Raw genomic sequence first — 27,247 nt, forward strand, 5'->3', positions numbered from 1 at the left:
CCGTCGTGTCCCGTTCCCGGCCCGTCGTGTCCCGTTCCCGGCCCGTCGTGTCCCGTTCCCGCCCCGTGTCCCGGCCGTGCGGTGCGGAGCTGACCGGGCGGTGGCGGCGGCGGCGGCCGGCAGGGGGCGCGGGCGGGCGGCGTGGCCGGGGGGCGGCGCTCGGGCGGGCCGGGCGCTCGGGCGGGCCGGGCGCTCGGCGGGCGCGGAGCCGCGGCCGTGGCGTGGCGGCTTCGGCGGCTCCAGCTCCGGCCCCGGGAGGAGAAAGCGGCAGCGGCTCCAGCTCCGGGGCCGGGAGGAGGCGCCGAGCGCGGCGAGGCAGGTAAGGGGCGGCTGCGGGCGGGGCCGGGCCCCCGGCGGGCAGGTGGGACACCGCCTGGGGCGCGCTGCCGGGAGCGCTGTGGCCGGAGCCCCGGTGCGCCGTACCCGCGGTGCTCCGCTCCCCCGGTAGGGGCTCGGCGGAGCGGGCGGGCGGGCGGTCGCTGCCGACGCCCGGGGGCAGCGGGGGTGCGGCCCGCGCCCGGCTCCGAGAGGGGTGGCGGGAGCGCCGAGGGCGCGGAGTCTCGGCCGGCCCGGCCCGGCCTGGCGGGCGGGGGCTCGGCCGGCGGCCCCTCCGCGGGGCCTCGGGGCGGGTCAGCCCTGCAGCCCTGCAGCCGGACGGGACCGCGGGCTGGAGCTGGGGTGTGCGAGACATTCTGTGTGCGAGCTGGGGGGTGTGAACCCGGTGTGTGTGAACCCGGGGTGTGTGACTCGGGGTGTGCGAGCGGTGCAGGGCAAGGGCTCGTCCCTCGCGAGTCCCCGCGTCTGAGCGTGGCTGGGCTGTGCCCGCTGGGCTGTGCCCGCTCGGCTGTGCCCGCTCGGCTCTGCCCGCTGGGCTGTGCCCTCTCGGCTGTGCCCGCTCGGCTGTGCCCGCTCGGCTCTGCCCGCTCGGCTGGCAGTGAGCGGCAGCGGGGCTGGAGCGGAGCTGCCGCGCTGCTCCGGGTACCGAGACTTGGCATCCGCTGTCGGCGGATACACTGGAGCCGGAGTGGAGCAACTTCGTGAATTCACCTGTTTCCTGATGCCACTTGTCTTTAGCGTGTCCCGTAGCATCCTTTTCATCGCACGTACTTAACCTAGATATTTTTAGGGCCTTAGCCAGACTTCTTAGTGTATTTCTATGCTGCATATTCCCGAAAAACAAACTTGAACGTTTTGACAAACATAGACTTTTCAATGAAAGTGTGTTCTGAGATGGACATTGTCTTGTGCAGAGTGTTGCCCTTAAAAACAATACAAAAGTCTGTGAAAGTGTGCTTTAAAATGCTGGGAAATAAGGGGTAAACAACACATTTGTAAGCACTGTAACCTGAATTTCTGGACTGAACACTTTACATAAAGTCTTTGACAGTGGAAATGACAGGGTAAGAAAAGCATGTGTAATGACTTTATGAGCCTTTTATTTTGTCTGGCATAGTCTCAGATGAGTACCTGAGTACAGATCTTAAATTTTCTCTTCTACAAATTTAAAAAAGATATTTTTATGTGGTGAAAAAAACTAGTACTGAATAAGTGGCTCTATCTTTGACTAACTGCAAAAGCTGTCACCTATAATAAGTTATTGTGCCAGTATTACAACAGTAATGGGATATTAAACCAGCACATTTTGGCAGTAAGTAGCTGTAATACTTATGCCCTGTTTTGAAGTCTCTAGAAGGAGGATTAGCTCAGACAGAATTTGTAGTGGGAGGGTGTGAGTGAGATGAAAAGAAAAAGCTGCTTAATTTTAATCTTCTCAAAAAGGTAACTACAAGTAGTGCACATGGTTAAAACACATATGCTCCTCTCTCTAATGGCTTTTAACTGTACTATCTTGAATATATTATGTAAACTCAGTAGTGCTGAAATACTACTTTCTGTAAGATTCAATCCATACTGAGCAAGCTCCCTGTTCTGGGGCAAAGGAAACATTGAGGGACAGGAGGGTGTCACAGGAAGGTCTGACAACAACAGCACTGTAAAATGGCTTTGGTTTAACTGAGGCTGTGTCTGTACCTGTGTAGAGGTGTGCCTCGGGTTAGGCTGCAGACATTTACTTAAATTGTTTAATTTTCATGATTGGGAACTTCATTTTCTCTAACAGCTTTCTTTTGTCTTCTGAGGTTTCTTTGGTCTAGTTTTTGAAGTGGGTATCTTGGAGTGAAGAAACAGAAAAAACAATGCTTCATGGTGTACAAAATCACTGTCCCTATGAAGTGTGCTTCCTCCTGTGGTTTTACAAGGGGATGTATATTTTTAAACACCCTAATCTCCTTAGACAAATGAAACCTAAAGTCCTGTGATATTTTCTTATGTACATTTTTTTTTTTTTTCACAGTCTCATAGGAGACCTTTCAAACTAGAAACAACAGAACTAGTTGATTTTTTTGGATGCTTTTCCTGATGAAATTGCAAATATTAAAAAGAAAAAAAAATCTCTTACATGTAAAGGGTTTGTATCTTAAGTGTGTCTGCATGTTATTGCCTAAAAGATAAATGGTGAATTCATGTGTTTCTAAGTGTGGCTTTTATCTGGATTTATGGTGAGTTCTAGTTGCATATTCTCATCATCTCCCCACAATTCTATCTTTTGACCAACGATAGCATGTTGGCAATTAATTAAGTGGAAAACCACTGTGAGATATGTGTTGCTCACAAGCATACATCACATGAGCATAGGAATTAAATGTTAAGCCACCCACTAACATATGCTTTATGATTTAGATTTATGGTTTATGATGGATGCCACAGAGGAGGTGATGGTACTTTAATTCAAGAGGGTGGAGTCTTCAAGCCTGCCACTACCAAGAGGATGAAGGTGCTCTCTCCAGGAGCTTGGGAGTGTGCACAAAATACACAGCTATTGCTTTGGCTGTTAAGAAAATAATTTGGTGAAGGAGGTATGAGAAGACTAAAGAAAATGGAGTTTGTTACAGGGAATACAGGGAAACTTTGGGAGTTACTGGTAGACTGTTACAAATAACCTGCAGGAAAATATACTGTGGCAGCCCAACTACACTGACAGGCACTGGAGCAGCACACACACAAATGCTGCCAGACAGCAGCCTCAAGGGTGAGAAAAGAGCTGCTTAGAAAGAACCTCAGTGGTCCAAATATTGGACAAAGAGTGTAGTTTGAGTCAAAACTGTCCCAGCAGTGCATCACATTTGGGAAGTGTTTGAACATAGCCGTTAATCTTGACTTTCTGGGAGAGGGAAGCAGTAAGTGAGCGATGCATTGATTCACATTCAGAAGGGTGTATTTAAAACATTCTGGCTTGGGTGGTAAATTATATTTCTTTAAAAAGAAAACTTAAATTTTGCAGCAAAAAGGGAAGAAATGTCAAATGCTTGGGAGGAGATTTAAATGTAGATTTCGTGCAAGATTTTTACTTGTATGGGCTTGAGTGTCATGGTAATTTTAATGGACTTGTATTAAAATATTGCAGTACTGATAAAATATTGTGCTTCAAAATGCATATTTTCTTAATTTCTTTGAAATGCTTTGGAAAATGTTTTCCATAACAGGGAATGGAAATGCAGGCCAGTGTATGGCATAAATTACACAGAAACAGAATTGGAAACAGTTGGTCATAAAGCTATGTAAAGGATGATGACGACTGAAGGTTTCTGTAGCATTTTTTTCCAGGATGATACTAGGAATGTTGTACAGACTGTGACAAGCTTCATATTCTGTTAAAATCAGGCTGCACTTTGGTGAATCCCAAAGTGAGTCCCCTGAAGCAAGCATTTACCTTTGCACACTAGGGCAGAAGAATTTGGGAAATTTTAGTGTCTAAAATTTGTAGGGGAGGATACATGAGTCCTGACTTGTGTCATTGTAGGAGCACATGAGGTTTGCCCATATGGCTTGTTTTGTGCCATTTGGTTTAGGTTAGAATTCAAAATTCATGTTCTTGTTTGTCTTGAATATATTAGATGCTCTCTGATTACAGCTGGGTGAGGTGTTTTCTTGTTCAGTGAAGAAATTATAAGAGTGGGAAGGTGTACTGTGACAAATGTCTCCTTTGAAAAAAACAGATAATGCCTGAATCATCAATGTAATGGTTCATCCTAAGCAGCAAGATAGAGCATTTTTTATTTTGCATTTTGCAAGCTGATAATAGAAACATTTGCCAGGAGGGCTACAAAGGTAGATGGTAAGTGTGTGATAAGGCACTAAGTGGTTCTGATGACAGGCAGAGGATGGAGAGCATGATTGACAGGCTATTTCATATTGATTAGAGAAGTAAACTAGGTTTTGAAAAGCTATACAGCTGGCATATTTCTTATAAGTAACTGATTTTTGGAAGCTGAAATAATTAGGCTTATTTGTTTGTGCCACATGGTAAACACTTTCAGAACGGCTGTCTGGAAATACTCATCAGTGGCTGTTTTTCAGCTGATCCATTCATAGTTTCTACAGACACCTAAAACTTTAGCATGAACCAAGAATGAAGTCAGTTTCCCCCCAAAACTGTCAGATTCATGTTTTCCCTTATAAAATAAATAAAAACAGACAGCACGGCTTTGTGTCAGTGTCTGCAATAATAAATGTCACGGTTCCTTGTGGAGTGGAAGATGCTGTACTGTGCCTTCCCAGTGCTGCCAATGGCTACTGGGTACCCTGCAGACAGCTGGTACCCTCTGTGGTTAATCATTGTTTGGAAGGGCAAAGTAATGCTGGCCCTGGTTCTTGCACTCTGCCATGGATTTCTCGTGTTCATTCACCTTCCCTGCGCCTGTGGTTGAGATGTTGGTTTGCTGAGTCTGAACACAACCTTGTGCTTCTCTCTCTGAAAACCTTTGGGTACCTTCATGGGGTGCTTCTGTGGGCTGATAAAATGTAGAACCAGCTAAGCAACTAAAGCAACAAAACTGCAGCCAAAGAGTCTTTCCATGGAAATGCTGGGACATGATGTTTAATGCCAGCGCTGTTTACCTAAACCTGTTTTTATTTTTCCTTTTGAAGCAATAACTCTCCTGGCTGCACCTGTGTGTTCAGCTGTCTCTATCTGTAAGATGATGTGCTCCTAGTGGTTAGCTTGTGCTGCTGCCATGAGGATCCAGGGAAAAGCCAGGTATGCCCTTTTGCCAGCAGCATGGCAGTTTTCCCAGTATGTTGCCTGTGTTATTCCCCATTCAGCTCTCCAGCAGCCAGGCAAGTTGGCATTTGTGCAAAGTGCTGTGGGGAGGAAAGGGCAGCAGAAAATGCTGACTGTGTGCTAATGCATCTGTGTAATCACCATTCTGGGGCTAGATTGCAGGAAGTTGACAAAACTGCTGAGTAAAGTATGTTTAATCTTGTTTTTTCCTCTCCAGTAGGAGATGCAGTGGGTAATAGCAGAATGTATGGAGAAGCACAAGTTTTCCATTTGGAACAGAAGTGCGTATCTGCCCTGTAATTTTGAATCCTTGATATTTTATGGAAGTGGTTGAATATGGAAATTTTGGGTGACCTAATGTATAATAATAGGATGGAACAAATCTCATGCAGGGCTGTAGGCAGAAAAAAAGATCTTTTGGGATGAGGGCCGAAATATAGCTTGAACACAAGGGTAGGATAGATTAGAAATGTAATGGGTAATGAAAGCAGTGTCATCCCTTCCATCCCTCTTGCACTAACACTTATCATGTAGTTGCACTGCCATTTTTTACATCTATAATTAAGTTGATTTAGTAAAATGGTGTTTTGCTACCTGGAAGGTTCTCTGTAGTGGCCAAATCACCAGATGTAAAATGGTGCATTTTAGGGTGGGCTGATGGCTCTGGGGGAATGGGGCACTGGGTTCAAATTGTGGCAGTTTTCCAGAGGCTGAGGGATGAAGGACCAGGTAAAGATGGGATACAAGACAGGCCAAGTTGGCTGAAGAGATAAAGTCTCCCCAAATCCATTCAGTTTGGATACTGTGAGCAAATGAACCTGTGTGAGCCCCTGAGGACTGTGGGTGTGTAACTTCCACCAGTAGAATATGTATGTGTGAGGGAGGGGATAAACTGACCCAGTGTAAGGTCATTTGGATTTTGGGAAGTCAGATCACATTCTCAGATCCAAATCTAACCTGAGTGGAAGAGCTGACAAGCAGTGAAAAATACTGTCCTTAATACTAACATCATCTTGAACATTACATGGGATAAATTTGGCTCAGTGTGGGAAAATAAGCATTTTTCTGTGTTTGTGAGCTTTGTTCACTGATGGTTTTATTCAACTTGTCATCCCTGGCTGATGACAATGAGCTTTGGGTGTATCCCCGCAATGTTTACTTTCAAAGTTAGTGCCAGAAGAAGGTATTTGCCTCAGGACACAACCCCTGACACTGGGACAGAGGGAGGCAGATTCCTGCTCAGAGGAAACACATGGACATGGGAGTGTTATATCAGGAGATGGAGTTGTTCAAACAATTCAAACTGTAAAAATTAAAACCTTAACTTAAAAACAAACCCCAAAAATCATTTAGCAATTCGAGCATGCGAACTGCTTTGCCTTTGTGTGCTTTTTGGAGCTGTGATATTATCTGATCAGCCACTGGCTGTGATTTGGGGGTGATTAGGATCTATGCTTATAGTTATGAGCATATGGTATATGGTTTTAAAATTGTAAGTTTAAAATAATTACATTCTGGTGCTGTTTTTTAAGAATTATTTAATTATCTCTATGTTCTAGAATGGTTTTGCTGCCAGTTAATATTCAGTTCTGGCCTGGAGCCATCAAAATCATAAGGTTTCCTTCAAGTTTCGTAATACTGTTAAAAAAGGGTTGCTCAGTTTCCTTTAAGGAAGTAAAATAACTTCCTTTGGTTTTGTTTTTACTTTCTCTGCAGTTCAGAGACTTACTATTGCATAGGAAAAGGAGTAGGAATACAGGGGCATTCCTGAAGTGAATAACAGAGAATTGGGCTTGATTTGTGACAGATTTTCCTGGATATTAAAATTTGGTTCAAGCAGAGCCTCCAAAGTGATGTGCTGGACTGGATGGGTTTGTATTGACTTGAAGCTTTTGAAGACTTCTACTACATAGTAGTGTAGGGCATTGATCTTATTTCCTACCAAAAAGAGGTAATCAAAACCAGATCAAAACACTAAGAAGTTTGTCTGAACTGAAGAATCTCTTGGTTTATGTGGACCAAAAGAAACTGAAGTTAAGGACACTGACTCCTGGAAATATTTCATGATCTCATACATTTGCTGTTCAAATGAGTAAACCTTGCGAGACCTATAAAGTCATAGTTGGAAAACTAAAGGCCAAAGCATGGAGACTTTCAACAATTCATTAAAGGAATATGAAAATAAGAGGTTTTAAGCTAGCAGAGGAACTGCAGTGGTCTCTTCAATACTTAAGATTTGGGTATGCCATGAAGTCTGACTCTTTAAAAAGGGGAATGGCTTATTTGAACTCTGTTGAAAGCTTTGTAATTTGACAGATTTTATTATAGGTTGGATTTTATTGGTAGACTGTGACACAGCAGTGAAGCTTCTCTGTGGTTTGAGGGAAGCAGTCCATGCTGTATCATGTTCTGTCCAGAATGCAGCTTCAGATTCAAGCCCACATCCATCTTCAGGGACTGTGCTGCCCTGTGAGCCCTTAGAGCAGCGTTCATCGTGCCAAGCAGACATCTCTGCTCAAGGAGTTCCGAGGTTCCTGTGGGTGCCACTTGGAGCTTTTCCTGTGTGTTTTCCATTCTGTGGAGCAGAACTCGGGCGTGGAGGTTCCTGCCTGGGCTCTGAGCCCCCAGAGTGATGTGGTACATAGCATCAGTGACTAAAAGTATGAATCAAAAGGGAGAGAATGTGTGAGCTGGCAAGCGTGAATTCTGCTGCTGACCACTGTTTTGTCCTCTGGTCTAAACAGATGTCTGAATCTGTGAGAAAGTCGAACATAAAGGGGTCTGCAGACAGCTTGAAGTAAACAATCCATAATTGTTTCTATGTGCAGTCCTGCTTTTTCTCTTTGTTTACTGTCAGAGCTAATTTAGACTTTTGTTAGGTTCCTCCAGGCAGGGCTATGTCATTCCTGTGTCCTGGCTGATGGGAACCCTGGATATTCTGTGTAAATAGATCAGTGAAGCTGATAGGTGCAAAAATGCCTTTGCTGTCAGGGTGCTGCCAGAGCCTGGGCATGAGCAAGCTGTCTCCAAGCTGAGTCTCTAAAGGCAGAGTGTTCTGGGAGAAAAGGAAACTAAATTTATAGGGGTTTTATTTATTTATTTTTAATGAAAGGATGTGCAGGACATGGAAATAGTTTTTGAATTGCAACTGTTAAGAACTTTTCTCGCATATACTGATAATTTTAGGAATAGCAGAGAGCATGGAGAAGGAAAAGAATGTTCTAGAGCAATGACTTCATCCCCAAGAATCAAATATTTATAGTACCTTATATTTTGAAACTATGATTTTCTTCATCTCTTAATTAGTTAATGTATTTACTTATATTTTCTTATTAATAGTTCTAGGAACCATTGATTATGTAGAAACTGCAGTACTGATCCCGTTTAGTTCCTTCATGTCAGAAGTTTTTGTGGCTGGTCTTAAAAAGCACCTCTGTTCTGGTATTCAAGTGCTTATAAGGGTATTTACAGCTCACAATTATGGTTTTTCTTCTAAAGGTACTTGTTTGAGTTTTCAGAAGCATTTGGTTTTAGAAGTGTTTCCTTGCAAGTGGTCAGAGTATTGGGAGGTAAGCTGACACACCTAAGTGATTTGCTGTGCAAGGGTGAAAAAAACAATTAAAATCCAACACTGAATGATATTTTCATGCTTTTTTAAAAGTTCCCATGCTGCTTATTTTTTTTTTTTTTAACTTAGTTATGTTTGTTCAAGGTAACGTGGGCATCATTTCATCAGAAAATTGATATAAGTGTAAGGAAACTCCAGAAACGGAGAGATTTCTGGCTGCAGAATAAATCAGCTTCCAATCCTGTGAAACTCATAAAGAATAGTTATAGTGTTCTAATGCTACACTGCATTAACTATAATATTAATGCACAAAACTTGAACATAGGTGTCTCTGCATGATTGTGTTTCTGGAGATTCATAGACTGGTAGGTTCTAAGTTCAATAAAACAAATACATTCTAAAGGACTTAGACTGGTAAAATCAAATGCAAACCTAAACTATGCAAACACTTGTTCTGCTCACATCTCTTAGCATCTGGTATCTGAAAGAAAGCAGCTCCTAATGGTGACTGAGTAGGACAGCTGAAAAGAAGGAAGCAGCCCTCTGAAGGTTGTAAGCTGAAGGTGGCTTTTCCAGCATTTCCAGCGTAAAACTTTACGAGAGTCTTGCTTAAACTTGAAAGCTGCTGAGGAGAAGGAGGTGTTTAAAATGTTCATCAGTTCATCTGCTTGTGCGTCTTGAAGTTTAAAAGCTCAGATTTTGGAGTCAAAGGAACCTTGTATTTTGAGAGCAGTGGATTTTCTTTGAGGTGTGTCAATATTCAGTCTGGCTGATGGTCCCTTCATCACTTCTATGTGCTCAGCACTCGTCAGTGTCCAGGCTTATTAAACTTGGGGGTAAAGCTGCTGTACAGAGGCTCGGAATTGTTCAAGGAAGATCTGTTTGATCCCTTGGTTTGTATGAAGTGGGAGCTTGTGCTGCTCTCTTAAAAGGCCCAGTACTGCTGGGCCATTGCAATGGCTTTTGCACTTTGCAGGACCAGCTGTTGTACCATTATGAGGATTTTAGAACTGGCTAGGTAAGGAAGAAACTTGCAAACAGAAGACAAGAAAAATTTGGATGTGGACATTTAAATGTGCTAAAATATATTAAACTTCAACATCTTAGTTGTTTTTCTTTTAAAATCAGATGTGTTTTGGTAAAATGTTAAGTAATTAAAAAAATCATGTAAGTAACTGTTAGTTTTTACATACTAACATGAAGCCATGCTTGTAAGTAATTATTAGTTTTTAAATATTAGCATGTAGCCATGCTCTATTGGCTTCTTGCTGTTTCCATGCCTTACTTGTGGAGTGGTACATGTTGCCTTTGTTATCATGGCTTTCTTTATCTTTACTTAGATGTTGGGGTATTTTTGTATGGGAGTTTTTTGTTTGTTTTTGTTTCATGAGGCTGCTGACCTATTTGTACTTTCAGTTGAGTTTTGTGTGTCCTGTGGTTACTGATGGTTACTGACTTCCAGCTAACTCATGGGGTGGGTGGGCTAACACAGATAACACTACTGAGCAGGTTTTATTTAATATTTTTCAATGATGAGCTGATTTTACTCTTTTTATAAATGCATTTATGTGCACCAAGTGTTGTGACCTATTTTTCTTAAATGCTATTAAAAAAAAAAAAAAGAGTATGTTTCTTGTTTTTTCCAATGGGAAAATGGAGAATTGTGCTGAGCAGTATCACAGATTCTATGTTACTTTGTGATGCTGTGCAAAATGCACCCTCAGTGTTGCAGGGATCATATGTCCAAATTAAATTGCTGCTGCTCCAGTGGCTGCAGGGTTTTTGTGAGGGTTTCCTCACCGTGACAATTACAAGCATCAGTAACTAAGCAGGTCATGCTGACCGGGGAATTGGTTCTGCTGCGTGTTCCCATTTCCACTCTGTTCTGGTTCTTGCCATGGATCTTTATAGCACTGGTTGACTTGGTCATGACCAGAAAATCCCAGCCACTATTTCGCATTCTTGCAGGAAAAAAGATGCAAATTGCTTGAAGTGCCAGAGAGAAGGTTTGACTTGTGCCATTTGCTGACACAACTATTTCTGCAGTTGCTAATTCAAGAGTATGAACTCACTGTCTGAAGATGTCTGGGGGCTGGACTTAGGAGTAGATGAAAAATGTGCCTGGTAGGCTGCTGCCCAATGGCTGGGGAGTGATTGATGAAGCACCATGAGTTAAAGTGAAAGTCAAGGCAGAACTTTTCATTATAATTGCATCAGGAGCTGTCACCTTCATTTCAGATGCCTTGAAAACAGGCTTTGTCAAAAAATAAGCCTACAGATGCAGATGAAAAGCAAAAGATATATCAAAAAGAAATGATAGTTAAAATCTCTTGTGCAGTGTAGAGATATCAGACTAATGGGTGGGTCCCTGTGTTATTCTATGACCTTTTCTAAAACTATCTCTGAATGTAACTCCAAATCAACCTTATGTTGTCTGTGGACTTTTTGTTCTCCTTCCTACGCTCTATAAGCTTGCTCCAGAATACACTTTTCTCTGCCTTTGGCACACAGTTATGTACAGACTGAGCACTACCTTCCTTTTGGGGCAAAGTCTCCATTTGTCTTTGCTGTTTTTTTCATTGTGACCACTTTCACTCACTTGTGTTTCAGTAGACAATGTCATTTTGATGCAGCACATCAGATAAATACAGTAATTTTATTGAGGCAGACTTTGAGGAGTACTATTGATTATTTATGGAGACATGCTGTTTGAATCAAGTAAATTCATTTAAGCTGTCATGGTGAGTCAGTGTAATTCTGTGCTTATGCTTCATGCTGAAGAGTAGGTTTGTATTATAGATGGATGCTGGTGATTTAGAGGATGTAACAGCATCAGTCAATTGGCACAGGAGTTTGGCAGTGCTAGTTTAGTGTTACATCTCATCTCACAAATGCTTTGAAAGCATTGATGTAGAGTTATTTTCAGGACCTGACTTAAACAAAAGAAGTTTAACCAGTCAAGCAATGCCTTGTCTGTGGTTTGCTGAGGAGCTGGTGCTGCAGAGGGAGGTTGTGTGTGATGCCCTGGCTGGCAGTGCCCCTCCAATGAGCAGAATGTAGGTTAGTGCTGCCAGCTGCTCTGCTCCAGCTTGGTGCCTCGCCTGGGCCCCGGGCAGGCTGCCTCTCTCCCAGCATTTCTAGGTAGCTACTAATTGTTCCTGACTCCCTGGCCTGGCCTTCAAGCATAAGGCTGTTTTTACCTTTGTGTGAGCATGCAATAACACCTTACGCCAGCACTTGTGTGAGATTAGGGAAGTACCGAGGGTGCTCTAAATGCTGTGAGTCATTCTGGCATGTTTTGACAATTTGAGATTTTGGATGGTGTTTAAAAGGAAAAGTTACATTCTGTGGATAGGTATATAGGTAGGTATGCTGCAAAAGGTGACTGAAAAGTAGCCTTTTTACTTACCTGCATTTCAATGTAGGATGCTTTATTAATGACTGTTCTTATGAATTTCTAAATTAAGTGTGTCACATGTAAAATTAGTGTGACTGAAATGTTTGGAGTTGTATAGGTGATCTTTATCAAGTACTGCATTTATAGAAGCAGAATTGTGGAATTGTTTAGGTTGGAAAAGGTCAAACTGTTCCCTCAGCACTGCCAAACCCACCACCGAGCCCTGTCCCTGAGCACCACATCCACAGGTCTGTTAAATCCCTCCAGGGATGGTGCCTTCACCACTGCCCTGGGCAGCCTGTTCCAATGCTTGACAGCCCTTTCTGTGAAGAAGTTTTTCCTAATAATCAATCTAAAGCTCCCTGTCTCAGGAATGAGCATCAGTCACTGCATTTTGGGCACATGTCAGGTGCTGCTGCTCCTGGCACTGAGTTCCACCTCGGTGTGATGCTTACTCCCCTTTAAAAGCAGAAAGTGCTTCCTTGGCCCCATCCCTGCAGCCCAGTGAGGTGCTGCTGGCAGCTGTTGCTGGAATTGCCCTTTGGGAGCTCATGTTATGGAGATGTTGGCCAGGACCTGCACTCTTTCTTGGGTAAACAAATAAAGATCAGCAGTGCCTAAATGTCAGGTTAGCAGTGGATGCTCTGCAGTGCTCGTGCTCTGTGATAGTCTGTCCTGAACACCTCAAATGTGTTCTGCTCTGTGGTTTGTTGTTTTGTTTCATCTGCATGTAAGAGTAGTTTTGTGGGAAGATAAGGTTGGTTTGCTTTTATTTCTCCCCCATCCAGGCTTTGTTTTATCTCTTTTAGCTTACCAATGCTCCCTTCAGTGTGTGCTCACAATTCTTACTGTACTGCTTTCACTTACCATGTGCTGGCCCTGGGAGTACCTTGTGTGCCAGCCTGGAGGAGCAGAGGCTTCAGGACTCATTCTCACATACCTTCACCTGGTTCCCTGCAGCTTCTTCCCAAGGAAGAGCTGATGGCAAATTGTGTTGACAGGCTTTTAATTACCAGCTTCTCAGCAGGAGCTGTTTCTATTCCTCATAAGTCGCAACAGAACAACTTTTAATTTGTTAGCAAGCCAAAATGTATTCAAAAGAAAAATCTTTCCACTTTGTAATTTCTTGAATGATGCCTTTCACACTCAATGTTTTAAAGCTTCTGATCTGCAATTAAAGCTTTAAGCTCATTAAGCTTACTCATGAAAACATTTTGCTAATATGAAGTGTGTAAGATCTCCTATTTTTCAGTCTTTAATTTTTTTCTTTTTTGTGGCAGCTTTATTTTATGTAACAAAAGTATGTGCACTGTGTAGACTGTGCACAAGACCTCTTGTTCCTGAGAGCTTTTTAACAGATTTTACCTTCTCCTCCCTGCTAAGTCTATTTTTTGCTTTTTCCTGTGGTTCCTTCTGTTGTCCCATCTGTTTGGTTGAACTGCTTTATTCTCTCCTGGTGTTTGGCATACACTAATCCTTTTACCTTCCATCCTTCACAGCTTTGTTGAATTGCAGTGGTGTAGTTCAGTTTTGCTTCTGCCTGCCTTTCACTAGGATGTTCCAGGATGAGCTATGATTTTTTTGAAATTGAGAGCTGTTAAAAATTGTTCCTTTCAACTTTTACTCTCCCTCTCTTTTTACTTGATTTTTATTACTGCTTACACATGCCATTTCTGGCATTTGGGAAAAATTCTGTAATGACTCTGGTTTCTTACTTCTCAGAATCTCCAGATCTTTCAATTTTTCCACAGTTTCCAAAAGCTGTAAAGGTAGCTGTCCAAGTAAAATGAGATGGAAAGACCTCAGTCCTGCAAAATGTACGTGTATAATGGATTTCACTTGCTGCAATCACACAACTGTTTTCAAGACCAACCCCTGTGGATAAAATAAGTTCAATGATTCCTGAGACCTTTTCAAATACTAGTAAGAAAATTAATTGGGGGGGGGGCAGTGTAGAAAAAATCAGAATTTTGAGGTTGTGGTTTTATCAGCACTCAGAGATTAAAATCTTGCTAAGATGGTTAGTTTTTGGGAGTCCAGGAGAGCTTTGGTAAACAAATATGTATTAATTACATGTGTATGTAAAACTCGTCATTCTCAAAAGCAGGAAGAATAAAGAGAGCCTCTTTCTGTGAGGAAATAAGTTCTGGGGCAAAAAGAAACAGTGAGGGGGAAAAAAGTTACTTTCTGTCAACAGGTTTGAATGTTCTATCATAAACAAAACTCAGTTCAAAGGATCTGGGAATCTCAGAAGATTTCTTTCAAGACTAACCAATTTCCTGCAGCACACTGCCAGTGCTAGGAGGAGGCATCTCTTGCACATAAGAGCAGCTGGTTGTTTGAAAGAAAAAAAGGCATGTGGGGGGAGAGAGCAACCTTCTCATTCCTTATATAGAGCAGTTTTCAACAGGAGAATGTACATCTGTGCAAACAGGGCATTTCAGCAAATTCTCTACTCTTAAGAATGTAATTTTTGCAAGAAAAAGTATTTTCAGATGTTTTCAGGAGAGAGCTTGGGTTTTTTGTATTTTTATTTTTGCAACGAGTAATGACTGCTGAGGCTTTATTATTTTTTTGTTTACTGTGTAACGGTATTGACAGCTTTACTTACTCTTTATTATCTTAAGAATTGTGAATGTGAGTATTAACCCTGTGTTAGCAGGAGCAAGCTTAATTTCATGGAAAATGGAACTATTTTTTATTTACCTGAAAGTTTTCTTGTGGAAATAATTAATCCTATTGTTCGGCTGAAGGCAACTTCTCTGTTTTGTTGTTAACAATTTGAATTGCCTTGGGTGCTTGCCTTTAAAGAATAACTGGTGCTTCCATATTTGAAATATATATTTGCCATTGTTTTGTTGTTTGCAGGAATCACAGATATCTGAAGATGAAACCATGAAGAGCAAGCAGAGTGAATAATAATGCTTTTCCGAAACCGTTTTCTGTTCTTGCTGGCCTTGGCAGCCTTATTAGCCTTTTTGAGCCTGAGTCTACAATTCTGTAAGTGTCCTCATGTTTTGTTTTCCACATATAGTGGTCTATAGGTGTGTTTAAAACCAGCCATGATTACATGTTGTTTAAGCATTCTTTCTTTTTTGAAATACTTGGGGTTTGTTTTGGGGTGTTTTGTTTGTTTAAAAGAATTTTTGTTTGTTTTCCAAAAAAGAAACAAAGTTTTGTGTGCAGTGCAGGAATCTATACAATCTAGAGAATTCAGATCAGGCCATTTTATATTAAAAAAAAAAAAAAATCTGCATTTTGTAGTGCACTTAAGTAATTGAATGTGATTAAATAGTTCCATGAAAGTATTCCAGCCACATTGGAGTGAGAACTGCTGCAATTCCTATTTTACATTGCATCAGACTGGATGGGATTGAGGAAACTGCTGTGAGAGGTTTGAGTGCTGGAACTTCTCCTGATTTGTACCCTCACATCAGGAACCTTTCACACGGTTGGATTGGTTCATCAGAAGTGGTTGGTTTGTTTAAGAACACAAATTGTGTTGTGCTGCAGATGAATTTATCATGGGTTGGTGCAGAGAGCCCTCACATCCTGGTGATGGAGCAGGAGGTGGTGCTGAAGGCAGGGCAGGTGGCAGGTGGGCACTGTGCTCTGTGGCTGATTGCTGCTTCAGGAGAGGGAACATTTCCTAGGTAAAGCCATGTTTTGTGATAATGGGGTCTGTACTAATGCACAGCAGCATGGTGAGTTGCTGTTAGAAAGCAAGTTAAAGTACACATCCACAGCATAGGATAACATTCTTTGTTGTTGTTGTTGTCATTTTTCATTGTGTTTTAATGGGCACAGTCCTTCTAGGCTGTGCTTTTTTCTGCATAGCGTAAAAAACCCCAAAACCCAAAAGATCATGTTAGGATTAGAATGTGTCTTTTGCACATGACAGACAACTTAAAAAAAGGGAGGGAGAGAAGATGAAAGAAACAATGTGGTTTTTGGTGTTATTTTTGTGTGCTTAAACTCATCTGCATGTAATAAAGGGACCTGTGACTCTGAATTGCTTTTTCAGCCTTCTCCTCTGGCACAAGCCAGGGGGTCTGATTGCAGCTTATTTTGCCCTTTAGGCTCATTATGGCTCTGCCCTTGATGTTGTAGGGCTGGTTATGAATTGTGCATAGGGTGAAGGTCCTAGAGGAGCTGCAGCTGAAACATGAAACTGAATTGTTAACTAAAATGAGTTTTATTTAGAGATGAGGAGGTAGGCATTTAGGAGAGTGAATCACATTTCATCTAAAGATAAAATTATTTTCTACTTAATTAGAGCATAACATTTCTGCTAGAGATAAGGATGTTGGAGAGGTGCTTTAAAAAGCATGTAAGCTGCAGCAGGCAGCCCTGTGAAGTTCAGTGCCAGCACCAACACTGATACAGAAACCTTTACATAATGAGAACTGCAGTACAGTCCACTGAAAACCAAGGCATTTAGGTAGCCTGATACTTTAACTTCTACCAGCTTCAGGATGTGGAGCAATTAGTCCAGACTTGGAGCAAAGACCATCTCCACAGCAAAAACAAAACTCTCTTGGGTACCTTGTGCTTCTAGGTGAGCTGTGCCAGCTGGGCAGCCTGCAGCTCAGCAGCTTCAGGTGAGTTACCAGTGCTATCACTTGGTGCTTCCTTCATCAGGGACTTTGTCACATCCTCATCAGTGCCTGTTTCTGTCAGGAAACACTGTTTTTTCACATCCTCAGAATGTTTAACTTCGGGATTGGTGAGTCAGGCTGGTCTCAGCATTCTTCAGCACCAAAATTTGTATGAACCCCTCTTTCTACATCCAGCGCTTAGAACTTATTTGCAAATAGGGTAAGATTTGAGCAGAACATCCTGCTACAGGTCCCTCATGACCAGACAGATACTGAGGTCTGGAGCAGTTCCCCAGTGCAGCTGGTGCAGGTTCTGGAGCACAAGTCTGATGAGGGGTGGCTGAAGGAGCTGGGAGTGTTTAGCCTGGAGAAAAGGGGTCTCAGAGGGATTTTGTCACTCTCTACAACTAGCCAGAAGGAGGTTGTACAAGGTGGGGATCAGTCTCTTCTTCCAGGTAACAAATGATAGGACAACAGGAAATAGTCTCAAGTTGTGCCAGGGGAGATTTATTTATATTGGATATTAGGAAAAATGCCTTCACCAAAAGGGTGGTTTGGCATTGAAACAGGCTGCTGAGGGCAGTGGTGGAGCCACCATCCCTGGAGGGATTTCAGAGACCTGTGGCATGTGGGGTCATGGTTTAGTGGTGAACACAGTGGTGCTGGGGTAATGGTTGGTGTTGATCTTAGAGGTCTTTTCCAACCTAAATGGTTCTATGATAATGGGATTTATATTCATGGAATGAAAATCAGCGTTTATACATTGAGACTCAGGAAAATGCCCAAGCCACTGATTTATTTTGTTTTGTTAGAAGGGAGGTACATCCTGAAGCATTTGGAGTGGAAATGAATGTTTTATGCTGTTGTGAGATTGTGAATCTCTGTTAGCAAGCAGTGCACAGCTTTGTGGAGGAGGGCTGGTAGTTTAAAAATACTCTACTGCTTTTCTAAGCATAGAATGTTGAAAATGTCTGTTCCTTTCTATGATAACTTTGTTTATAAAAGAAAAACAGTGACACTAAATGTAGAATTATACAAGTGGTACATATCTTCCTTTTTCAAACTTCTGCTTTAGAGCAGAGCATACTCCTGTAAATGCTTGATATTTTATCCCTCTTATCCACATGTGGAACTGTGGCATTTGAAGCCAGACTTGTGAGTTGTAGCTGACTCGGAAGCAAAGGGAGTAGTAAAGGGAAGCAAAGGGAGTAGTAAAGGCCAAGCTCAGCTGATTTTCTGTAGGTTCTGACTCAATATTACAAACAGCCCATACTGGGATGGCTGACAAGGTCAGAGTCTGGCTCATGCTTCAGCTGTGAGGGTTCAGGAACTGCTTGCAGCACCTTGCCACCGAGTCAAACAGAAAAGGATGCTGGTTTACTTTAATATGATGGGAAGGACCTGGAACTGCTTTATGAGAAGTGGTTTTTTGCAGCCACAATGAAGTGGAGGTGATGAGTGTCGTGTCAGCAGCCCTAGCAAGTCTGTCCTTGCTTGTAAGACAAACTCCTGAGGCAATTGTTTCAGAGCTAATAGTTGTCACAGCTTGAGTTTAGATACAGGGAGAAAAACTCTTGGGAAAACAACCAGTGTAGGACCTCAGAATCTTCAGTGCTGGTAGGCTGGAGATGGACCCAGGATTGATAGAAAACTCTGTCCCCTGTTACGATATTTGGTTGTCCTTGGTCCCTTTGTCTTCCCTTGTGGTTTCTGAGTTCTGTAGTCTGCTTTCCTGTGTTGTTTCCACCACAAGGCTGATGCTTTACGTTTATACTAACAGTTCAGCTCCCAGGGTAAATCATGGAGAAAGTTTCCCCCAAAGTCTCTCTCAACAGCTCTGAGAGCTAGAAGTATTCTCTCCCACCAACAGTTTCAGTGGATGGACGTGGACCAGCTGGCAAGGATCCAGGTCAGAAGCTGCCCTGAGAGCTCTGTCCCAGGGCTATGGCAGGCAGCTCTTGGAGCAGTCGGTTCACGTTTGTCACATGTTGTGTGCTGGCTTGGCTGGCTGCATCAAATGCCAGCTGCATCTTCTTCATCTCCTTATCCTGGGTAGAAGGAGACACATAAGCAGATTTCTGCACAGCTGGAGACTTTTAAAAAACTGTAATAGTGATTCTTCAAGGTGATGTGTTGCTGTGGATCCTGTAAGACATTCTCTGTCCTGCCAGGATCCTCTGTCCTGTACATTTTGGGCAATGGGACACTTGGCTGGTTCTGCTCTTTATGTTCTTGAACAGGAGCAAAAGGCACAGGGTCTGTGTATGATCTTTGTCTGCCCATGGGGCTGGCTGCTTTCCTGGGAATTTCACATGGAGCAGTAGGGTAAGGGAACTTTCTTCAGGAAGTCCTACTGTTTTCAAGCTATGTGTATATATTGAAATAAATAATGCCCCAAGTGGGTTATTTTTTTTTTTTTTCCTTTATTTATTTTTTTTTTTTCTTTTCTGAACATACCTGGTGGGTGATGGGAGAAATGCATTTGGAAATTTACAAGAATATTCTAATATCTATTCATAGTTTTGTCAGGTTTGGTTACCATTTCTGGTAGGCACATGGAAGACTTTTAACAAGGAGTTTATACTTGCTGAAAACATACAAGCCTTAACAGTTCTAGGCATCTTTAATATAATTGTGTAGCCTGGACTTTGAAGCAAAAGACTGGGACCAGATGTGTCCTCAGGTTCAGTTTGGCTGTTAATGCACTGTACAGAGTTAAACCTGGAGCAATCAGCAATAGATGGAACCTCTCTGGAATGGCAAATGCCACTGGATTTTGTACATGTTTGAATTTTTAAATAGTGTAGGAAAATGACAGTGTTAAAAGTTAACACAAAAAAAATGTTCCACTGCTGGCTAGAAGAATACTCTAATGTCTCTAATGGGTAATTATATCAATGGAACGTTTTTGTTTGGGAAACCCATTGGATAGGGAAACTGGTTGACTTCCAAACCAAATAAGACTGGCAGATTAAAGTTTTATTAGGAATTGTCATTGTTTCCCTCATGTTTTATGTTTGGGGCCAGATCTACAGAACAGAGTGGAGAAGTATTTTTCTTATAGTGTTTATCATTCCACATGTGTTTTTATTTTTCTCCTTTTTGTTTATATAAATGGTCATGGTTGTAAAACAATTTAAAACTTCAGCATTAGAGACAAAAGGAGAGCTGGTTTTGATAGACTTGTCAGTTAAGGCTGTTCTAAAATATAATTATGTTTTTTTTATCTAAAGTTTTCAGTGTTTTGCTTTGTCAGAAAAACTGCAGACTGGAAAAATGACCTGTGCTAGACTGTGGGCTGTATTTTTGCCTCTGTAAATACTATCTGTTATGCTGTTGACTAAAAATGGGCAGTTTCCTTCTGTACAAACCCAGAGAATATATGTAGGGATACTTATTTTTTTTTTTTTTGCCAGCAGAAGATGTTGCAGTGGCTGAGGCCTTCCTTCCTGCTCTGTGCTGTGTACCATGCCTAGAGCAGTGCAAAGGGAAGGTAAATGCAGTGGCTGGAGGTGATTCCTGCAGCTCAGGGACAGAGGATGGCAGTGCACCTACATCCAAAGGATGTGTCAGAACCCAGCTGTGTCCTGCAGCCTCAAACTAAGGACATAAGACAGAATTTAGGACCCTGTCATTGTTAATTGCATTGGTTGGCCCGTAGGTAAGCTCAGGACAGGAATTTACAAGTAGGCCTGAGGAGTGGCTTTCTTTTTCCTCCAAAGAGAGAGAAACCTGAGAACCCAATTACTGGGCAAACACAGCCTTTCATTAATTAGAAACATCTGTGACTGGTAGCAGACACCTCAAGGTGGATCTCCTCGGGATGATTCAAAAATTTATCCATGAGTTTCCTTGAATAAACCAAATGGAAAGGCAATTTAAAAGCTATCTGTTAGAATGCCATGTGTACTCTCTGTAAAATATGCTTGACAATGATTTTTTTTTTACTCTGTAATCAAAGGAATGTAAATTAATTTTTTCCATGAAGTAAATACTTCAGTTTTACTTTGCTTTTTAGGTCTTTTTCCTATTTACTGAAAGTCTAAGGAAAGTAACAGTCTAGAGAAGAGGACTAAAATGATAGTGGGGAAAGCATCCCTTTTTACAGGGATGCTTTTTATAACCCTGTGGCTGGCATCAATTCCAGACTGTCCTTCCTAAAGCCCTGCCTCTTGGGCAGCTCATGCCCATGGAGCTTCTCTTCTGGTTTAGAGTTTGTTTTTCTACATACTTCGGTATTTTGATCAGTGGCTTTGTCTTTTGATAAAATGAATTTTGGTGACTGACACTGCTTTTTTAGGATGTTGGCCACTGCCCTGGTAGGGTGCTGGTTTAGGTGTAAAGTGTGGAGAGCTGTTTTTGGGTTTTTTTTGAGTTTCTTAAAAATACTTTCTCTGCCTCGATGGGTCATGCTTGGCTGTTGGTCTATCAGCATGTCTGAAAGTGACATTTTGCTGTTCCAGTAATAATTTCCCTCTACTTTCTGTCATTTGATTTCACACTGGAGGTTTGGTTTTAAAGATGAGTCACAGGAAACAGAAATTGGGACTTTCCACCCAGAAAAGCAGTAGAGTTTTATTTCGTTGCTTGAGCTTTGCCAGCATCACTTGCAGCACTGAGTGTTTGGGGTTTAGCCTGAGATCCTCACCATGGCTTCCTTCAGCCCCTGCTGGGAGCCAGAGCCCTGGGGCAGTGGCTGCTTGGGTGGGTATTGCATTTTGCTGATGTGTACAAGCAACTATATTTAAAAAGCCACAGCTTTAGAATTCTTGATGTAGAAAACTCGTTTTTGTGATGTGTTACCAGCATACAAAATTAAAAGGAGAGCACGTATCTCCCTTCATGAATTTTGCCTTCAAGCTCATAAGCATGGCAGATTTTCCACTCATGAAAAGTCTCTCTGGGTTTTGTTTTTCAGAAGTGCTAATTTAATCTGAATTTAAGATTAAAGGGAAAAATCACCCACAAATAATAAATCCAAGGCTCTGTACATTTTCGCAGCGAATGAAGAGATCTAACTGTAAAAAAAAGAGATTTTTGTTAATGATCCTTTTTATGTTTGTAACTGGAGTTTTAAATAACTTTTCTGTGATTTTTCAAAAGTGGTGTTACAATGCATCAGTCCACAAAATGAACCCTTGAAGGGAAAGGAGACATGAATGCTTGAGAATGATACTATGGGACAGTCTTACTTTCTCCTACAAAAATAGAGCAATCATTTCAAAATAGTTGCTTTAAATATAGATCAGGTTAAATCTCTTGAGACAGGATTTGACCAACAAAAGTTACTTGTCAGGCGACAGAACTCCATAATTCTTATTTAAATATATATCCTGACTTTATCCATGGTGGTTAGTTGGACTGTATTTTAGCAGAATTAATATAAAGTGTTAAAGCACATGTTTGAAGACTACTGTACAGTTGATTCTGTAGCTGTGGGTCAGGTGATTTATTTATTTATATGTTAGCAAATTCTGTTTTGTTGTTAAACCAGTTCTCTGCCCTCCCTTTTTCACAGCTCTTGAAAGCCAGGTCAGGCTGCCTTACAGGTCACTGCAGGCATGTTTTAGAATGGCATGTCTGTCTTTTAAATCCAATAAAATTATTCCTAGGATTTTTCCACGTGTTATTTGTATACCTGGCTAAGCTGTGTTTTAACAACTGAAATGTTTTTAAATTTGGCTAGTCACTCAATTTGTTTTGCAGAAATAGCAAAAAGAGAATATTGTTTCTAACATGCAGCTGTTACATTCTGTATAAATGGTGAGTCAGGGTTAGCTCACACAGGTGAAATCTGCACAATGTAAAGCCTCAGTTCTCACAAGAGCATGGCCCCTCTGTGTGGGGTTTGCATTCTAGCTCTTCTCTGGGGTTTTCAGGATAGCAGATTGCAGTGCAGTGCCCCAGCCCTGCCAGGGCTCTCTGGGAGATGAGCTCTGGGCTTTGCTCACTGTGGGTGAGCCAGCAAAGGCAGAGCTCACCTGTGTCTGGCTCTGCCCTCCCTGCTCAGTGTTCCTGTTGGGGCTGGCTGGGAACTGGGCAGTGATTCCAATCCCTGAAGGTTTCCACAGGCAATTCCTCAGCTGCTCATCCCCCTTGCTACAGGGCTGCCTTCCCTTGTACTTCTGTTTTTCTCATGTTGCAGAGATGATGACATCAAAACAAAACCTGGCTGTCATAATATGAGAAGGCAAGCACTGCCTTGCCACTCTGCTTTGTTTTAGTAGGAGCCTTTTGTTAATCTTTTGCTGACCACTCTGATTTTTGAACAGTTTTTTGAGAATTCACAGTCATTCACACTTTATCTCTTACTTTACTTTTACCAAAGCTTTTAGAACAACATTATATATAAATTGCAAATGAGTTTATCATACTTCAGTAATTTTGCTGTCCTTTGAGATTTGGGTTCTGCATCTTCATTGGAGAATGTTCTGACCCAAATTTCCCTTCTCTCCTTGTTCAGTGAGCAGAGTTCCAACAGGACAGTACCAGGAAAACCACCTTCATGCCACTGGGTATAATGCAATTGTGCTTTCCTTATTTCTAGGCCTTGTGCAGTCTTCTGAAAAGCATGGAGGGCTACTTAAACTTCATGTTTGATGATAAGTTTGTTTCTCTGAGCTGTGCTTTGTGCTTGCCTTAATCCCCACCACGCTGCTGGAAATCGAGTTGAAAACCATTGGGGTTTCTGAATGTGCCAGCTCCACTGTGTATCTGAAAGAGAGATGCTTAATATGCTTTGTGCAGTTGTTCATGTTTCTTCTTAGTCCTTTTAATTTTACTCTTGCGAGTTGTCTTTCGGGCAGTTTTGTTCTTTTGTCTGTGCTTTTGCTGGGATCTCATTGCTGCAATGATACAGTAACTGACTTAATCCAAAGTGTCTTGTCACTTGACTGTGAAGGTTTTTGAAAAAATTATTGTGTATTTTTGGGCATGTGGAGTTTCTGTGATTAATAAAGTGTCTCAAACTGTACTGATTTTGAAGATTTTAATGCCTGCAGGCAGTTTTTTATTGCCTTTTGTTTTTCTAATAAGATTAATCTCTGTTCCCAAAATTAGTTCCCTTTTAGCATTTCAAAGCTCTCTCTCTGAGAGAAAACTAGTGCTTGTACATACTAAATGGCATTGTGGTTTATTTTAAATGAGGCAGGGTCTAAGTAGTTTGTATTAAAAAGACTGGGGCTTTTGTGGACTTGCTGCAGTGAAATATGAAGTCTTGTAAAATGGAAGTGATCTGCCTTCATTACTTTTGTGAGATGGTTGGATTAAAAGAGCTGGAAACATATGTGGTGTAATTTTGGGTTTACCAACTGTGCACACAGTAATGCTGAATGAAGACAAAAAATAAGATTCACTGCCTTCCCCTAAGCTGTTTTATGGCGAGAGTCCCAAAGATGCCAATAATTCTCTGATCCAGAGAGCACTGTTCTGAATTCCTGAGATTAATGACTGGCATGGAAGGCTTCCCCAGCACAAAAATCTGTCAGGTTCTACTGTATTAAATATGTTGTTTTGAGGTTTACTGCTGGCAAATCCATGGCAGCTTTCTGTGCCTTGCCCTGGTGTTGACAAGGACAAGCAAGTGAGCTGGTTTGGCTTGGGTAAGCAGTGGCATATGGTGTTGAGATCACTTCCCTGAGCAGGTCAGTTTGTGGACAGAAAGCAGTTGGGATTAGATGTGAAATTGAAAAGTGCTAATTTAATGCAGTAGTGAAAATATTGATTTGAATTTGTAAGGCTTTTTATCTTGGAAGGACATCTCTACAGAGAAGTGCCAGATGTCTGTGGATTGTGTCTGACTGATGACATTACCATATGAAGCAGTTTGTGCCCTGTGCCTGGCAGAGGCTGTGGCTGAGCTGCAGATAGGTGGATGATGCTGCCTTTGGGCTGGCAGTGCTCTGATCTCTGCCTCCAGCCAGGTGTGCTGGCAGAGCTGCTGCAGGGAGGGCAGGAAGCTGGCCAGGAGATGAAGAAGCAGATCAGAAGATGCCTTTACCAGTGAGCAGATGTAGTTTGTTGCAGCCCAGAAGCTGCTGCCCTGGTGTTCTGGCACTGAGAGAGTAATACTTGTGAAGTTGTGGTGGGCAGAGCTAAGGTGTGATTTTAAGTCCCTTTATTTGTTTTCTCTGTGTATTTTGGGATTTCTAATTCAGCAGCTGGGTGTTGTCCTAATGACAGTTGACTTGAATGTCAAAAGACATTCTGAATACTTTGGGATGAGTTTGGGGAAAACCCTAAGGAAAAGAGGCATCTAGGATAGAAAAGAGTAGTGCATGCTTCCCCTGTGTGCAGGGAGCTCTCATAGGGCTTCAGCTGTAGAGAGCTCATGTCAGCATGTCAGATTGCTGGGTAACAGGACAGGAACAACTCTTCAGCTGTCTTGAACTCTGCTTTATGGGGCATATTTTTGTATCATGCCCAGGATCACTGAAGCCCAAAGATTTGTTGCCCATGTTCCTGAGAAAATACTTTTTGCTGTGTGTTCTTCTGCTATGCTGAATCTTCTTGGCTGCTGTGTTGGTGTTTTCACAAGTGAAATCTGCCAAGCGTCTTTTTTCAGTCATGTTGCAATCGCTGCTGCACAGCTTCCCACTCCAGTATTTGTGGGAATCATACAGGACAAAAGGGAAAAACAAACAAACCCCAAACTGAAAGCAAAGGTCCCCGCCCCCTGGAAGAGGATGGCAGAGGCATTCAATACTGTCTACATCACTGTAGAGCAGCTGATCTTTATTTTGAGAATATTATGGAAATGGGAAGAGTTGCCAACTGTTTCTGAATGCAGCTGATAAAAGCTGTTTTGAAAATCTGTTTCAGGACAATTCAGTAGGGTTAGTTCATTTAGCTGTTGCCGAGTTGTATAGACAGAAGCAGGACAGTGCTTTAAAATCTTACTGCAGTGCTCATGAATCTTATTGGATAAATAGCAGTGGCTGGATCTACGGTATTTATAAAAATCATCAAGGCTATGAATCCCCCCTGTTTAGTCTTTGTGTATTTAAGCCTTGTTTGGTGGCCCTCAGGACACTGATTTGATGCAGTTGAAGTCTTCTCAGAGCATGATGAGACATGGTAGCTCTCAGCAGCAGGAGGACTTCACCAGTGTGTGGTGGTTTATGGTGTTTGTTGCCCTCCTCATTTGGGAATCCCAGCGAGCCTGTGGTGGGCCAGGATCAACACAACTGTGTCAGTGTAAGCACTGCTGGGGCTCCTTTGGCATCTTGTCACTAAACAACCTGGAGAACGAGCAAGATGTGACTTGAGCAATATGTTTATAGAGCAGCAAATCCGTCTGCTTGTCTGGATGTCTTGTAGGAACCTCCCTCACTCCCTCCAGACCGAGTGCAGAGCCAAGCAATGGGGTAATTAGTGATATGCTGGGAATTAAAAGCTTTAGTATGCGTGTGTATTTATTTTAAAGAAAGTAGTATATTAAATTGATGAAATAGAAGCCTATTCTGTGGTGAACATTGTAGAGTTTCAGTGTAGTAGGGAAATACGATAAAATACAGCAAGTAATTTTTCACTTCGGGAGGAGAAATGGAAAATGATTGTCATCTCTAGAGCTTGAAAAGGCTGAGATTTGCAGTCAGCATTGCTGTGTTATTGCTGTCGGGCTGAAAATCCTGGAAGCTGTTTAAGCAGTGCCATATGCCCTTCTGAATTGTCCAGTGAAAAACAATGGCAGTGGAGGGGAAACCCCTAAAACGATAAAGCTCTTTTCAGAGCCACATCTGGACTTAATAAATGCAAGCACACATTGTATAATTTAATGTATCTGCATAAATTAGCTTTCAAACACAAGAGCACAAGGCCTGCCATGTTGTGTTTGGTGCAAAAAGGATTTTCCTAACGTACTTATTTCCCTCATGTAAGTCCAATTGTGACTTTGTAAAAAAATCTGCTAGGCTTGCGGCTAATGCAGCTGGAAATAAGAAACCTGTTCTCTGCAATATTGGTGTTTAAAGCTGGTAAGCTACCAGGCATGGTGGTTGTATGTAGTTGCTCAGTTTTAGCTTTAAACATGAACACATAAGTACTGAAATCTGGTCTTTTGCCCTGACTCTGATGTGGAATAAGGCCCTGGGCAAGGGCTACTTATGGCAATTGCCCCAAAATGAGGAAAACCTGTAAAGAAAGCTCACAGCTTGTGAGCCAGAAAATACGCAGACAAGTAGGCTTTGCCCCACTTGTGGAAAGGGGTAGGAGGGTTGGCTATTTCTGTCCAAATCTGTGAAAAACAGCTGAGGAGAGCAGCCTATTTATAGTACTTCTCAGTTGTCCATAGGAACATTTGCATCTCCAGTGGAAAACTTTAGGGATCTGAAAACTAAGAAGGCTGAAAACTCAGCTGGCATTAGACTGAAGGATAAGCTTTTGTTTGCATTTCATGTAAGAAAATGATGCCAGGATTGATTAGAAAAACTAAGATGCACTTACAAGTTGTAGCTGCAATTGTATTATGATTTTTCTGGGGAGAAAGCAGGAATTGTGGTGAGAAAACTCATACTGGGCTGTATGTATAGACTTCCATTTTGCTTGTGCATGGCAGGGGAGCAGTG

General features: G+C 42.1%; 1 protein-coding gene across 1 annotated transcript in view; it reads left to right on the plus strand.

Annotated features, from left to right (window-relative positions):
- Positions 1–177: 177 nt before the first annotated feature.
- PXYLP1 (2-phosphoxylose phosphatase 1) overlaps positions 178–27,247 on the plus strand; it is a 48,151-nt gene continuing 21,081 nt past the window's right edge. The window contains exons 1-2 of the mRNA XM_058844466.1: positions 178–319; positions 14,953–15,084. Of these exons, the coding sequence (XP_058700449.1) occupies positions 15,006–15,084 (79 nt within the window). The 5' untranslated portion in view covers positions 178–319; positions 14,953–15,005. The remainder of the gene's footprint in view (positions 320–14,952; positions 15,085–27,247) is intronic.

Source organism: Poecile atricapillus, chromosome 8 (assembly GCF_030490865.1).
Source record: "Poecile atricapillus isolate bPoeAtr1 chromosome 8, bPoeAtr1.hap1, whole genome shotgun sequence".
Taxonomy (NCBI): Eukaryota; Metazoa; Chordata; class Aves; order Passeriformes; family Paridae; genus Poecile; species Poecile atricapillus.